Genomic DNA, 15611 nt, shown 5'->3' on the forward strand with positions numbered 1-15611 from the left:
ACAGTGCATTTACAGAGGACAGCTTCCTGAATATGCAGAGTACAGCGCCGGCAATAAAAACAAACAAAAATAAACAAAAACTCACCTCTGTGAAACATTCTGCTCAAGTCGTGCTTGCAAAGCTGGTTCCGATCGATCTGCTTGGTCATCCGCATTTTCAGAACCTGACTCGGGATCGAAGTGATAAACCGATAAAACCAACAAGATTATTAACTGTGTGTTTACAACTGCTTTGGAAGCTGAAGCTCGCGATTATGGTAGGGGGCGTTACATTTCTGACACACGCTTGAGGTGCTTGACCAATCACAATACACCGTGTCAGCTGGCCAATCAGAGCACTCTGAGCTTATCGGAAGGAGGGACTCACGAGTTTACACGAGTAGTTTTTCCACGCACATTGTCAAAACGATCCCCATTCACACGGATCCGCGAAAACGACTAAAGACACTGTATTCTGCTGCCAGGCCATTAGATGGCGATGAAACACTATAGACTGAACACGTGATGCGCATGTGTATGACGTCATCGTCTTCAGAGATTCGCGTTTTTGTTGCGTTTTTAAAAACTTGCACTTTGAAACCCGTTTGCGTTTTCAGGCACCCAAAACGCGGTGGTCGTGTAAAAGAAACGCCAAAACACATAAAAAGTTTTACGTTTTTTGTTGAAAACAGTGTCGTGTAAACAGACCCTTAATCAGGGATGCGTTTCCAGTTAGCCAACTATGGTCACAAGTTCCGTCATTATCAGCATAGTTCAGCAGGTCTGTGTTTTCCATAAGCATATTTCCAACGAATATTTCGCAAACAGCATCGCAAAGTTGTGTGTATGGAAGTTGGAGCGACAGCTCTCGACCTGTGGTTAGAAGCAGTTTCTTGTTTGCATGACATGTGGACTTAATAAATACTTATCTTGATCAAAATAAGCAGGCTGAGATTCAGTACAATCTCTTTTATTTCAAATACATACAAATGTCATTTACTCCTTTTAGTTTGTCAAGAGATTTAAAGTGCCGTTTTTGAAGAGTGTGCATGTGCGAATCTGCTGTAAGAACAAGCTTATGATTGAATCTACAAATAAAGCTAAATTACTAAGAAAAATTTGAGTTCTCCTCAGATGCCATGTCCATAATTAGCAAAAAATCATGCACTAATTTGATCTCAAACGGATTCATTAAAAGAAGTTATTACTCCACCATCTGCGTAACATCATTAGCCAACATGGTTGAACGACAGGCAAAAGGAATTGCCAATGTATAAAAACATAAATTATTTGTCTGAACTTTAGCCATGAATTATAAAACGTGCAGTAAAGTGTTGCCGTAAGTTGTGTGAGTTGCTCAACTGATGGTGATATTAAGCTTTGTCTCCAAATGCAGGAAATACAACTATTATGAATTCTATTACAGAATGTTGAAAATGTTTCATTGTATTCAAATACTAAATATTATTTATTATAAAGAATATAAAAAAATGTTTTCCTTTAAATAGACTTGAAAATAATGAGCAAAAAGAAGACATGAGATTAGCGAATTGTTGTCACTGTTGTGTCACTGAACATCCTTTTTGTGATGTAATTTTGTGATATGTTATTGATGCTTCTAATTTCATTTGATAGCAGCATGAAATATAGAGTATTATGTCGGTGACTAACGTCTGTCTAACTCTGCAAACGTGCTGATGATGTGATGTCTGCGCAAACTAGGTGTGCTGATGTATGGAAATACATGTTAATAGGCAGGTAGGACATCGTACCGATTGCAATGATTGGACGAACATTCTATGGTCCTACACCTTCCACAGAAATATGTTCAGACCACTTAACTTGTGATTGTTATCAGGATGTGAAGAGACTTTAAACCAGCATTAAAAAATAAATAAATAAAAAAGGTTCCAGAAGGGAATTTTCGCAGCAATGCCATAGAAAAAAATGTATATTTTGGTTCCAGAAAGAACCTTTCAGTGAACTTTTCTTAAAAGGACCATTTTTCTTATAGTATGAAGAACATTTAAAAAATCTACAGAACCTCTTTCCACTATAAACAACCTTTTGTGGAACAGAAAGGTTCCATAAATGCTTCATGGAACCACAGACAGATGCCAATAAAACATTATTTTTAAGAGTGTAGCAAGCACAGTGACAGCACTGACATAAAACTCTTCATAACAGAAAGAAAGACCCAATTCGTCATATCTCAGATCGGATAATCCGAGTAAACTGGTGGAAATCCATCGGATGGCGCTCTTGATGCCTTTAGCGTGTGCACTGGGAGCTGTCCACGGCTCTGAAACTACAGCTGAGCGGTTTAAGCTCGCAGACGCTTCATCCGAAGCAGCTGAACTATATTCCTCTTTATATTGAGCCACAGAGACAACATTATTCCCAGAGAAGGTGAAAGTGATGGCACACATCACAGAAAACGCCAGTCGTGCCGTTGAATTGATCCAGTGTCGTCGCGCGCTGCGCAGGGAGTTCTGACGCGGTCATTCCCCTCACGAGCTTCTACTCATTGATACTTCACTACAATCTACAGAGATGGACCTTTGTCTGCTGGATTACTTCTGACTCTTTTTGGAAACTATTATGAGTAGGAGTTCAACATCACCAAATGAATGACCTGCTGATTACTTTGCTCAGCAATCTTCGGATGTTTTTCTTCGAGCAACTTCATCAAAGAGCTTTCAGTTAAAGGAAGGCGTTTGCTTTGAGCTCGCATATTAAGAAACACAACCGGGGGGAAAACGATTAAAGTAAATTATGTATTTTTTAGTTCGTATGTTGTTGCACAGCCCGCGTGAAAAATGATTGCTGTAAATAGCGAGTGTATAACTATGATGAGAAGATGCCTGCTGACGTTCAAACCGTTCAGGTAAGACTTGACAATCTAGGACTCATTTTAAATGTTCAGATATTTGACACAATTAATGTGAGACCTTATTAATATTAGATCAAACAATCTAACAGCGTTAACGATATTAGGGCTACTGTCGTTTTGTTTAATTTATTTATGGTAGTGTAGGTACAAACCAGATCATAGATAGCTAGATAGATAGATAGATAGATGCTTACCATGGTCATTTTTGTGAGAAATATTTCGCGGCAAACTTATCGACCTTGTCAAGTTCGTATCCTCGAGCAAAGCTGAAATGTTGTCAAACTTCGTCTCTTCACTGTTACCACATGAAAGTATATCTACAAAGAAAGACAACTGCTTACTGCAAATAACATGGTGTGAATTTATGGGGGTGGTGGAACTATTTTAAGCTCTTGAGAGGATTTCATTGATGTTGTCAGAAGAGCTTCAGGAAAGGATGTGAGGAAGGTGTAAGAAGTGAGACTCTGATGAGCTTTCCCGCTGTTTTCACACAGTGGCGGGAATCCAGCAGCGCAATGATGTGGGTCATTCTGTTCTGCATGAGCTCTGCAACTTTTAAAATGAATATGATTATGCCCTCTGTAATATTACAGAGATATGCTTTGGTCAAACTCAGACAATTACATTTTTATTAATTAGCAGATTTAATTAGGCCTATATTGTGTAAATAAAATACAAAATAATGAACAGGAGATGATTACATATTCATCATCAATAAGTAGCCAACATTGTCATCACATTTTCTCTGGCTTTTCTTGCCATAACAAACACAGCTACAGCAGCCAGAGACAACAAACATAAAAAAAAAAAAAAAAAATCAAGATTCAACCTGCAAAACTAAAACACACTGATCACTATAATGGTGACTTTAAACCTATTATTCTTGTGTTTCTCTTCAGTGATTATGCTTGTTATCATCAGATGTCTTCAATAACGCTCAATCATCACTCAATTAAATGTAATAAACTCGAACAATGCTTCAGTGTTACTCTGCCAATGGTTCCCATATTAACACTGTGCAGTTATTTAATGAATGAATACATGATTTTCATTACTGTTTGAGCAACTTGATTTGGCCACATTAATAGTGTTTTGAATTCCACCTCCTTTTTTTCAAATATCTGTAATGCAAATGTTAATTTACCTTCACAGGATGAATAAGAATTATTATTATTGTTTTAAATAAGCACTGGTAGTGCTTGAACAGTTGGGTTGGTTGGGTTAATTTGAAAGATGTTTGCTCTACCATAAGCTGCAGCCTGGTCTCATTAGAAAAACGTACCTGTGGCGAAATTTTAGCAAAACGAAAAATACGTTGCTTCGTGCACGTTTCGCGACAGTTTAAAAGTGAAATGTCCAGTGAGTGGCGCTAAAAGCGTGTTTATTTTTTTCAGATGAACATGAATATGGCAACGTTTTATTACGTTGGAGTTTGTACGTATCACCACAGTTCTGAATTTACATGTCCGGTGAGTGGCGCTAAAAGCTTAATGCTCCATTTTACAATAATGTACACCATCACTAAACCCTAAACTTACCCGATAGTGTTAACAAAAACAAATGTGACATAAAAAGGCAATTGTAACCATGGCATTTTAGCTTGTTTTTGAACTCGTCTTTGAGCTCTTTTATCGTGACTCATTTTTCTCGGGAGTTGTACCCGAGCTCTCCGCATGTACAATTCTGTAGCAGCTGAGCTACCGAGCAAGCTTAGTACATCAGTACACCCGAACATATGGAGTAAATGATGCAAACTACAAAATATATTAATTTACAAATAATGCACTGTGGTAAAATGTGTTTTGAGGTCATAAGCCATATCGCCAGCAGCCATATCACCCTGTAGCCCAAGACTGGTTGCCCACTGAAGCTAAGCAGGGCTGAGCCTGGTCAGTACCTGGATGGGAGACCTCCTGGGAAAACTAGGTTGCTGCTGGAAGAGGTGTTAGTGAGGCCAGCAGGGGGTGCTCACCCTGTGGTCTGTGTGGGTCCTAATGCCCCAGTATAGTGACGGGGACACTATACTGCCAAAAGAGCACCGTCCTTCGGATGAGACGTTAAACCGAGGTCCTGACTCTCTGTGGTCATTAAAAATCCCAGGATGTCCTTCGAAAAAGAGTAGGGGTGTAACCCCGGCATCCTGGCCAAATTTGCCCCTTGGCCTCTGTCCATCATGGCCTCCTAATCATCCCCATATACTGATTGGCTTCATCACTGTCTCCTCTCCACCAGTAAGCTGGTGTGTGGTGGGCGTTCTGGCGCAATATGGCTGCCGTCGCATCATCCAAGTGGATGCTGCACATTGGTGGTGGTTGAGGAGATTCCCCCCTTCCATATGTAAAGCGTTTTGAGGTCTCAGAAAAAGCGCTATATAAATGTAACGAATTATTATTATTATTATAACATAATTGTGCAAATAGCTGCGTGAAAATATTTTTATTAATCTATAATCTGCCCCTGTAATCATAATTGTGTGTGAAAACGATTAAAAGTGCTTGCCGTTTTATTGCCTCTAGTGTTCATTTCTGTTAGAAACTGCAGTGATATGTACCTGATGGTACATATTATGTGGTGCTGCAAAAAGTGTACAGGGGTATGTATTTCCTATGAGACCAGGTTGATAAACTGCCATCCTACAAAACTGTTTCTGATATGACTTTGGTTTCCAAAAAAAAAAAATGTTTTCATTCAGTTTAATTTCAGGATTTTATGTAAACTGAGAAGTCAATGGAAATGCTTCAATGAAGTTTAAAGACACAGTTCACCCAAAAATGAAAATTATGTCATTATTATGACATTATACCATAGGGGCTTTCATACCGGAGGAACCTTTTCATAATTCCTAGAACTATTGGCAGAAGTACCCGGATTTTGGCGTATTCGCACCGTAGAATCTAGGAACAATTTTAGTTCTAGGAACCTCTTTTTGGAGGGACTAATTTAGTTCCAACTTCAGAGTAGGGTCTAAACACTATAGCTGATAATGCTGATTGGACAAATGCATGCAAAACATCAGCACCTGCCATTTAAAAAACAAAAAGAAAAGAAAAAAGCTGTGTAAACACACAGATTATAGCCTATATATTTACTCCACAAAATAACTCTATGAACATGGAAAACAGCGATTGATGGGCCCCCAAACAACACTGGACATCAACCATATGGCATACGCTAATACCTTTTCATATAATATCTACTATCTATGTATAACAGTTCTATCTAATAACATATTAGACAGGACTGTCAGACAGATCGTAAACTAATGAGCACGGAGAATGCGAGCACTGTGTGCTTAGGCTCTGGCTGACGTTCTCAGCACCATCAAAATAAAGGTCTGCCGCTCCGTCAAAATAAAAGTCACATCAACAAGAGCGGCTTACGTCACTTCAGAGTTCCTACTGGTTTTGCAAATGCAACCAGGAAAATGTTCCAAAGGGAACCATTAGTTCTCAGGGAACCACCCCTCCGCTCATGTCATTCCAAAAATATATATGCTGTTCTTTTCCATAAAATGACAGTGACCATGTCTGAGAGGCTCTAAAAACGACAAAATATCCCCACCATCACATACCATACAGAACACATAACTCTTGTTATATTCCAAGTTTTGTCATGACAACTCTCAGGAGATTGGTAATAGAGATTGGCATGGTAATGGATATGGCAGTGTTCATGTATTTGGTCTTGGCGGAATAGATCTGCTACGCTGCTGCTGCATATGTAACATACATGATTTAACCCCGTAGCAGATCTATACAGGTGGAGCTGGGGAAGGTGGAGGGTTTCTGAAAGCGCACTGCATACTGTGCCATGTAGATGATGTGATCGTTACCAAATGAGTCAAAGACTTATTAGCCTACGCCATCTAGAATTTCATGCCAGAACTAGGTAATAATCATACAATAGCATTGTACGGGGAACAGTCGCATTGACGTTCTATTCCAAATCTTCTGAAGTCATACGGTATGTCTGTGTGACAAACAGAGCATGAGCACCTTTAATTTATTGGGTGAACTATTCATTTAAAGGACAACATACGTCTTCTAACAATATACTTCTAGTTGATCCTCATCACTGTCTGGCTGGAAAGTCTTTTTCACATGGTTTTTCTTGTTCCACCGCAGCACATTTATATCTGTCTGTCTCGGTCTGTCTTTTTCAGGATATTTGTGGCGGGAATCGGTTTCTTCAGTCTGTGCTTCTTAATGACCTCTCTGGGGGGGCAGTTCTCGGCCAAGCGACTGGGCGATTCCCCATTCAGCATCCGAACCGAAGGTACATTAATAACTGGCAGCTCTGCACGTCCACCTGTGCTGACCATATGCATGTCTAATTCATCCTGTGGCATTTGGAAAGTGTCATTTTATGGGATCATTAATGAGGTCAATGGAGGGTTTCGTGTTGGCCTTTAACAGGCTTGATTATCCAGGGGTCGGTGTGCTGTGAATAGCATCTCTGGCTGTCGAAGACCCCATTTGTCTTCAGTCATAACTTTTTATGAAGATAGATCACACCAAAGGCTAGAGGTCTTGCTCACTGCAAATGCCAAAAAGAACCTGTCCATGAGAAAGAATCGGCCACAAATTAACATTCAGTCATCATTTACTCACTCATCAAGGGTATTTGTGGAAGTTGATGAATGAAGGGTGTTCCAAATATGATGCCGGCACAGATTCTTTGTGACCTGGTTGAGATCGTCTTCTCCGCAATAGATGTATGCGATGCTGACTTAAAATTTAGCGCGGCAGCGTAATTATGCCATCTACCTTTTGGGATCACACCTATACTGCTTTAAAATTCTGCCTTCATGGGCTCACTACAGAGGTTTTGGAAGAGAGCCAATATGTTTAATATTCAGTTCCTTTCTAGTTTCAACACCGCTGTGCCCAACAGGAAATGGCTTACCCAAATGCGGCAAATAGCCATCTTAAGAGCTCCACTCGGTAGCTGGAAAATTGGAAAACTGTTTCATGGTGTGCTCAGCAAAGCCCAGTATAAAGCTGAAGATGATGGATTAGTGTTCTGTGATGTTGTGGGAGAGGTCGCATGGAGAAAAGAGGGGGAGAGAAAGAGAAAGAGAGCACAATCTGATTAATTAACCACTCCCAGGCTGAGGTCTTGAGAAAGCATCTGGCTCTCGCTCATTAAACACTGCCTGCTGATCAGCCAGAGATGGACGTCACTGTGTTTTGGGAGCCCAGCGCTGACATGTGAGATGTGAGGGTTACTTTAATGTTAATTCCAGTTACAAATGACTAATTATTTCAAACTAATTGCATATGAATTACTTAAAATGTAGTCGGTATCCAAATATCACTACACATATTGCAATCTGGCTTTTAATTATTTTTTTTAAGAAATGAAAATAAAGACACAAGAATAGTCAATATCAGGTGTTTTCAAACTGGGGTCCGGGGATCGATAAATGTTTGGGGGGCTGTGGCATCTAAAAGATTGATTACCCCTGCACTAGATGAGTCAAGTCATCTTTATTTATATATTGTGCTTTTTACAATACAGATCGTTTCAAAGCAGCTTTACAGTGATAACAGGAAAATAATGCAACAAAGTTTATTTCTAGAAGAAAATAGCGTCATAGTCCAGCTTAAGTAAGTTCAGTGATGGTTCATTTTTGTTGTAAAAAAGTTATTAATTTAGTTAATATATATATATATATATATATATATATATATATAGCTGCTCTGGAAAAAAAAACATGATGTCATCATCCAGCTCAGTTTAGTTCTCATATAATGGTGTCAATGCATGACTTAGTTATATAGACTTTTACTTACAGTTATATATTACTTATAGTTCATCCAATAAAAATGTGTATGTTATTATAAATATGCTATTATTCGTGTTTGTTTTTTTCTGTGTAACTTAAAATGGTCTTTTGTTTGTTTGTTTTATAGAGTTACATTTTAAGAAAGTTGAACACTGAGTCGTTATTGTCACGTTTAGTTTCTATATTACATAATTTTGTGGCATTTTTTTATTGTATCACAGTATTAAAGTAAAACAATGCTGATATATACCAACTATGTATATAATCGCACCATTACGTATAAATACTTAACAATTTACATAATCTTTTTTATTTTTTATTAAAGAAAATATATATATATATATATATATGTAGCACTTTATTTTACAGCCCTGTCCATACCATGTCCTTATTATAGCAATTACAATAACTGGGTAATAACTAGGTACTATCCCTGAAAATACCTCTAAACTATGTAGTTACCTTATATTACACAGCACTTTCTTAGGTAAGTACACTGTAAGTGCACATACTGCAAAATAAAGTGTAGCCATTTTTTTTTTTTTTTTTTTTGGCATTACTGATTGCTGATCTAACAGTAATGTTCAGCTCTATTGGTATACATGTTATCTCAATGCTCTCTTTTGGCCCCTAAAAGAAAACCTGCTGATTCTCTAATCCTCTTCCACATAAGAGATCCACCAGCTTGTACAGCCTCACTCTGGCCATGTTCTATCTTGAATAATACCATCCAGCATATGTTCTGGGATTATGCCTCTAATGGATACTAATGGCTATTCTAAGAAAGGTTTGTTATTATACATTTTTAATGAAAGCTTGTGTGTGGGTTGATGTAAGGAGCACTTTGTCAATTTTAAATAGCAGGATTGTGGTAGTTAAGCAAGAAATACAGGATGCCTAGCATTAGCTCGATGGTGTTTTTAGCCCCCAGTGGCTCCTTCCAGGCAGCTAACCCTAACCTCAACCTTAAACCTACCCATCCCCTCGCTGCCTGGAAGGCACCGTTGGGGGCTAAAAACACCAAACACCCTAGCGCTACAGCCATACATACCTTCACTGGACAGGCTCTAACTTTTTACTATTCCAACTGGATATATAACCTATCTGATTTAATCTATAATCTAGTCAAAATATTGCTGAAATGTGTATTTTTAGATGCATCATTATTAGGGATGAAAATCTTCTATTTTTCATGCAATGGATGTTGATGGTGGTTCATACATCCAATATCAAACAGAACCAAAGTTCAGCTCATGACAGCACGGGCTGATCTTCGGTTGACCAATCAGCCGGAAGGTGTGTTAATGCCTTTTCACAGCTGTTTATATATTTTCTACTCATTAACCTAAAAATAATAATTCTTATTACAACTTATTTCTTATAAGTTGAAAAACATATTATCAGAAGGTACACGGACATTAGCAACACACTAATGTATTTTAAGTACTATTACAACAGTACTCTGTTCAAGGGGTCATAACATAGATTTTTTTTAATTTATTTTTTATATATATAATATATATGTTTCTTGAGGTTCACTTATAATATTAACAATGTGTTTTAAAAAAAATAAAAAAAAATAATCATATATGTAGAAAAACAATCACGTTCAACCCTTATTCTGACACTCTGTTTGAAATTATCTGTTTTGTAAGGGCCAGCTCCTTTGAAGTGCCAATTTTTGTATTTTTTTATTTCTCAGATATTGCCTTTCATGTCTAACATCCATTTATGGATGTTAAAAGTCTCAAAGATCAAAGTGCACGATAAATGGATTTATTGTATAGGAAAAGAATGAACAGATTCTGAACTGCCTGGAACTGTCTGTTATTCCAGTCTTACTTCCTACTCGAACCTAAAGTACAGTTTGTAACAAATTTGCATAATTCCAGTCTATGGTCTTCATTGGCTGCTCACAAACAATGTCTACTTTGACCTTTTTCTACTAATTTGTTCCCTTGTTTTTAGTAATGGAGTGTCTATTTACAATAAGCTCAAATAGCCCACCGTGTTGGCAGAGGCTATTTACACTAACTCAGATCAGAGTAGACCAATCACAACAGACTGGGTCACCTGACCAATCAGAGCAGAGTAGAGTAGACCAATCACAACAGACTGGGTCACCTGACCAATCAGAGCAGAGTAGACCAATCACAACAGACTGGGCCATCTGACCAATCAGAGCAGAGTAGACCAATCACAACAGACTGGGTCACCTGACCAATCAGAGCAAAGTAGGTCAATCACAACAGACTGGGCCATCTGACCAATCAGAGCAGAGTAGACCAATCACAAAAGACTGGACCATCTGACCAATCAGAGCAGAGTAGACCAATCACAACAGACTGGGCCATCTGACCAATCAGAGCAGAGTAGACAAATCACAACAGACTGGGTCACCTGACCAATCAGAGCAGAGTGTCCAGTTTTGTGCGAGAGTGAAGGAAATTTGAGCGCTCTCATGTTTAATGACATTTGTTGTTAAAAGAACGCCATAGAAACTGCTTATATCACCTATGCCAGGATCCAACACTGTTGATGATTATGAAGTAAATTACTTATAATTATGGCTGGCAATAGATAAAAAAATTTAATTACCTTACTTTAATTGATTAATTGCACACTTATCGTGAAATTAAGCATACACCATTTATCTTGTTTAACACATACATTTTGTCATCATTTTCTAAATACAGCAAATTAAACCAGATGATTTTCACAAAACTATATTTTCTGCAAGGTATCTTTCCAAAAAAGGAAACTTAACCAAATGACAAGGAGTCCATACAATTCATAAATGAATGCACACTAAAGCATGCATAAAAAAAAAAAAAAAAAATATACAAGTAGCGGTATACCTATCAGGACCACATGGAGATGCCCAAAAAATTAAATAAAAATCAAACCCTAAACCAACCACCTTGACCTGACTGCATTATATGCCTATTAGAGATGCGCGGATGGGCTATTATTTCATCCGCAACCGCATCACAAAACTCATCATCCGTCCGCCATCCATCCGCACCAACGTTTTTGACCAATTTTCAAAACCGCACCCGCCCGCCATCCGCTGATTGGTGTATATATTTTTCATTTGATTGGTTCAACCGCCTGCCACCCGCCCGAATTTAATGAAAATATTATTTTTTGTCACATCATCCGCCAACCGCGCATCTCTAATGCCTATTACAGTACACGGATCCATTCAGAATTATGGAATGTGGAAACAACGTGAATGTGTTTGTTTGCGAATCAATAAAACAATGTAAATTACGTTGACACAATTTCACATGCAGTAAACGGTCACTGTTATGATTGGCTAATTATATTGCATAGAAAAAAGTATCAATGCCACCTTGCTGTTGCACATGAGCAAGCGAATGCAAATGTCAACGATCAAGGAGAATTGAATTTATCATTGCATGCCTACTTCCTTACATTCATATTCAAATTGCAATTCTGCATCTTGTATTCTAGCTCAATTCTATTCTGAATGATGCACAACCCTGTTAGTCGAGTCTCCCGTGTGCTTTATATGGTGTTTGGTTGCTAGTGACACATAAATCTGTGGATTGCAGGGCTTTTGACACAATATCCTCTAGGAAGGTCTTTAGATTTCAGTTGGAGTCGTCCCCGTGCTTCATCACACTCCGGCAGATATCTGCACCGCTCCGAGATGAAAATCAGCGCTCTTTCCTTTAGACAGGGTTCAAAAACTGTGGCCTTCGACAGTTGTGGCACACAGGCACAGCAGGAGATGAAAACACTGATTCTATTATAAGCCTGTATCTTCTTGTATAGAGGTCTTTTCTCACTTGTATACACCGTGGGACACAAATGTCTGAGACCACACTGACAAGTCTGGCCTCAGATCTCAGATTTGTATTTAAAGTTTTGAAAAAGAATGTCAAATGAATTAAAAACAAATCTCTGCACTATTTCTAAGTCACAAATCAAATGTAATCAAATGACTGCTGCAAAACCTATTGCATATTATTATTACTAATATTTTTTTTAAGGAATTGAATGAATTGAAAGGATACAGCGGTGATATAATCATCCCCAGTCCCCTCGCCACGAGATGTGCCCTAGTTTCTCCAGCATCCATGTTTTCCTCCTTGCACTGTTGTGTATTTATAATGCTAAATGAGGGTCTAATGGGAACGGGAGCCGAGTTCTTTCACACACTCTGAAGGAGTCTGCTTTTGGATTATTGGGGTGAAATTAATGCTGTAAATATTTGCTTCAGCACATTTTCAAAGACTTCTCTATAATAATAATAATAATAATAATAATAAAAAAATAAATGAACAAATGTTTTTGCAGATTAGATCAAACATTTTAAAGTAGACCTTAAAGTCAACATGAAATGCAACTCATTTTTAAATCTGTGCTCTGTGATCTCTTTTCAGAGTAAAATAGGATATTCAATGAGGATGAAAAAAACAACAACTGATTTTCTCCTTTGGGAGTTGATTGGAGGAGAGGGGTAGAGAAAGTAAAACCGAGCTCAAGCTTACGGAGCCGGCATATGACATGTGGGCAGGGGATATATGTGTATTGTGGCCACGCATTAACAATTTGTTCCCATAACTTATTAATATGTCAGCATGTTTTACTAATTCGTTCCCTCGTTTTAAGTAACGGAGTGTCTATTTACCAATCACCTGTAAATAGCCTCTGCCTGTCACGTTAGATACAAACAAAACCGAGGACTCAATTGCAGCCAAAACAAGAAGAACTTTAATAAAAAACACAATAACAAAAATACCCACGAGGGGGAAAAATACAAGAAACTCTGAAACAGAACTGGGACTGGAAACAGAACACCAAACATAGACAACGTAACCACACAAGACTACAGAAACAAGGAGACTAAATAGGGGAGCAAACAAAGGAGGGTAACGAACACAACCGGTGGGGCAAATTAACCAATAACTAGCTAACAAGACGGGCGGGGCTAACAATGAACATGAGCACCTGACTTAACATAACCAACACCCAAGTGCAAAACAAGACAGGACAGACATGTGACATAACCCCCTCCTTAAGGAGTGGCTTCCAGACACTCCACTAGAACGGGGGGGACAGACCAGGGCGGGACGGGAGGGACAGACCAGGGCGGGACGGGAGGGACAGACCAGGGCGGGACAAACTGTCCATGCGGGCGGCCAGGGCGGCGAAGACCCCTCGGGCGGCCACGGCGGCGAAGACCCCTCGGGCGGCCACGGCTCAGGAACAGGAACTGGCACCACCAACTCAGGCACTAGATCTGGAACCAACGGTTCTGCAACAGACCCTGGCTCCGGCTCAGGAACAGACACCACCGGCTCAGGAACAGACACCACCGGCTCAGGAACAGACACCACCGGCTCAGGAACAGACACCACCGGCTCAGGAACAGACACCACCGGCTCAGGAACAGACATCACCGGCTCAGGAACAGACACCACCGGCTCAGGAACAGACATCACCGGCTCAGGAACAGACACCACCGGCTCAGGAACAGACACCACCGGCTCAGGAACAGACACCACCGGTCCAAGTGTGTGCGTAGCCCACACACACCACATGGCTGTGGCCATAATGGCCAGTGTCGTGGTCACTGAGGGCTCAGGAACAGACACAGGCTCCGGCTCAGGAACAGACACAGGCTCCGGCTCAGGAACAGACACTGGCTCCGGCTCAGGAACGGACACTGTGGGTCCAAAAGGTCTCTCCAGGATTCTGGCCAGACGCTCGAAGTAATCTGACAATGTCCCAGACGCCACCGGCTCGGGCACTGGAACTGGCCCCACCGGCTCGGGTCCTGGAACTGATACCACCGGCTCGGGCACTGGAACTGGCACCCCCAGCTCCGACTCAGGAACAGACACCACCGGTTCAAGTTCAGACACAAGCTCGACGGCGGCCATCTTATCCGAAGACACAGGCTCGGCGGCGGCCATCTTGTCCAGAAACATAGGCTCAGCAGATGTGACGTGAACATTCCTGGGTGTTTCTAGGATCTTCCGTAGCGTTGAAAAATAATCCAACAATGTTCCAGTGGCCATCTCCTCAGGGAACACCAGCTCCGCGTCGGCCATCTTGTTCGAAGACACAGGCCCGGCAGACGCGACGTGAACAGTCTCTGACTGGGCAGACGTGACGTGAAGCGTCTCTGGCTGGGCAGACGTGACTTGAACCGTCTCTGACTGAGCAGAACTGACCTGAACCGTCTCTGGCTGGGCAGACGTGGCATGAACCGTCTCTGGCTGGGTAGGTGTGACATGACCCGTCCTTCTTCTCCTCCTGCGTTTCGGAGTCCCTGGGATCATCGGCGTTGGAGTCACCGGCGTTGGAACCCTGGGAACCGGCGATGAAAAACACTCGGGGCTGAACCTCGTCGGTCCTTGGTCACGAAACGACCAAACTGGAGAGTACTGTTGGTGCTCCCTTCTAGCATCTCCTCCCCTGTGTCCTCCACGAATTCCCCTGAATTTAGCGAGACGGGTTCCTCTGAAAGACTCACTCTCCCACGAAACGAGCCCTTGAGTCTCCATGCTGCTGAGTCCTCAAGGTGGTGGTTACGTTCTGTCACGTTAGATACAAACAAAACCGAGGACTCAATTGCAGCCAAAACAAGAAGAACTTTAATAAAAAACACAATAACAAAAATACCCACGAGGGGGAAAAATACAAGAAACTCTGAAACAGAACTGGGACTGGAAACAGAACACCAAACATAGACAACGTAACCACACAAGACTACAGAAACAAGGAGACTAAATAGGGGAGCAAACAAAGGAGGGTAACGAACACAACCGGTGGGGCAAATTAACCAATAACTAGCTAACAAGACGGGCGGGGCTAACAATGAACATGAGCACCTGACTTAACATAACCAACACCCAAGTGCAAAACAAGACAGGACAGACATGTGACACTGCCTTGCACGTAGTGCAAAGAAAA

At 40.5% G+C, this 15611-nt stretch overlaps 1 protein-coding gene across 1 annotated transcript in view; it reads left to right on the forward strand.

Annotated features, from left to right (window-relative positions):
- Positions 1 to 2532: 2532 nt before the first annotated feature.
- The window catches only part of mgat5b (alpha-1,6-mannosylglycoprotein 6-beta-N-acetylglucosaminyltransferase B), a 144058-nt gene continuing 130979 nt past the window's right edge, over positions 2533 to 15611 (forward strand). Inside the window, exons 1-2 of the mRNA XM_084417050.1 lie at positions 2533 to 2866; positions 7035 to 7147. Coding sequence (XP_084273176.1) covers positions 2799 to 2866; positions 7035 to 7147 — 181 coding nt within the window. The 5' untranslated portion in view covers positions 2533 to 2798. The remainder of the gene's footprint in view (positions 2867 to 7034; positions 7148 to 15611) is intronic.

Source organism: Rutilus rutilus (assembly GCF_951802725.1).
Source record: "Rutilus rutilus genome assembly, chromosome: 1".
NCBI lineage: Eukaryota > Metazoa > Chordata > Actinopteri > Cypriniformes > Leuciscidae > Rutilus > Rutilus rutilus.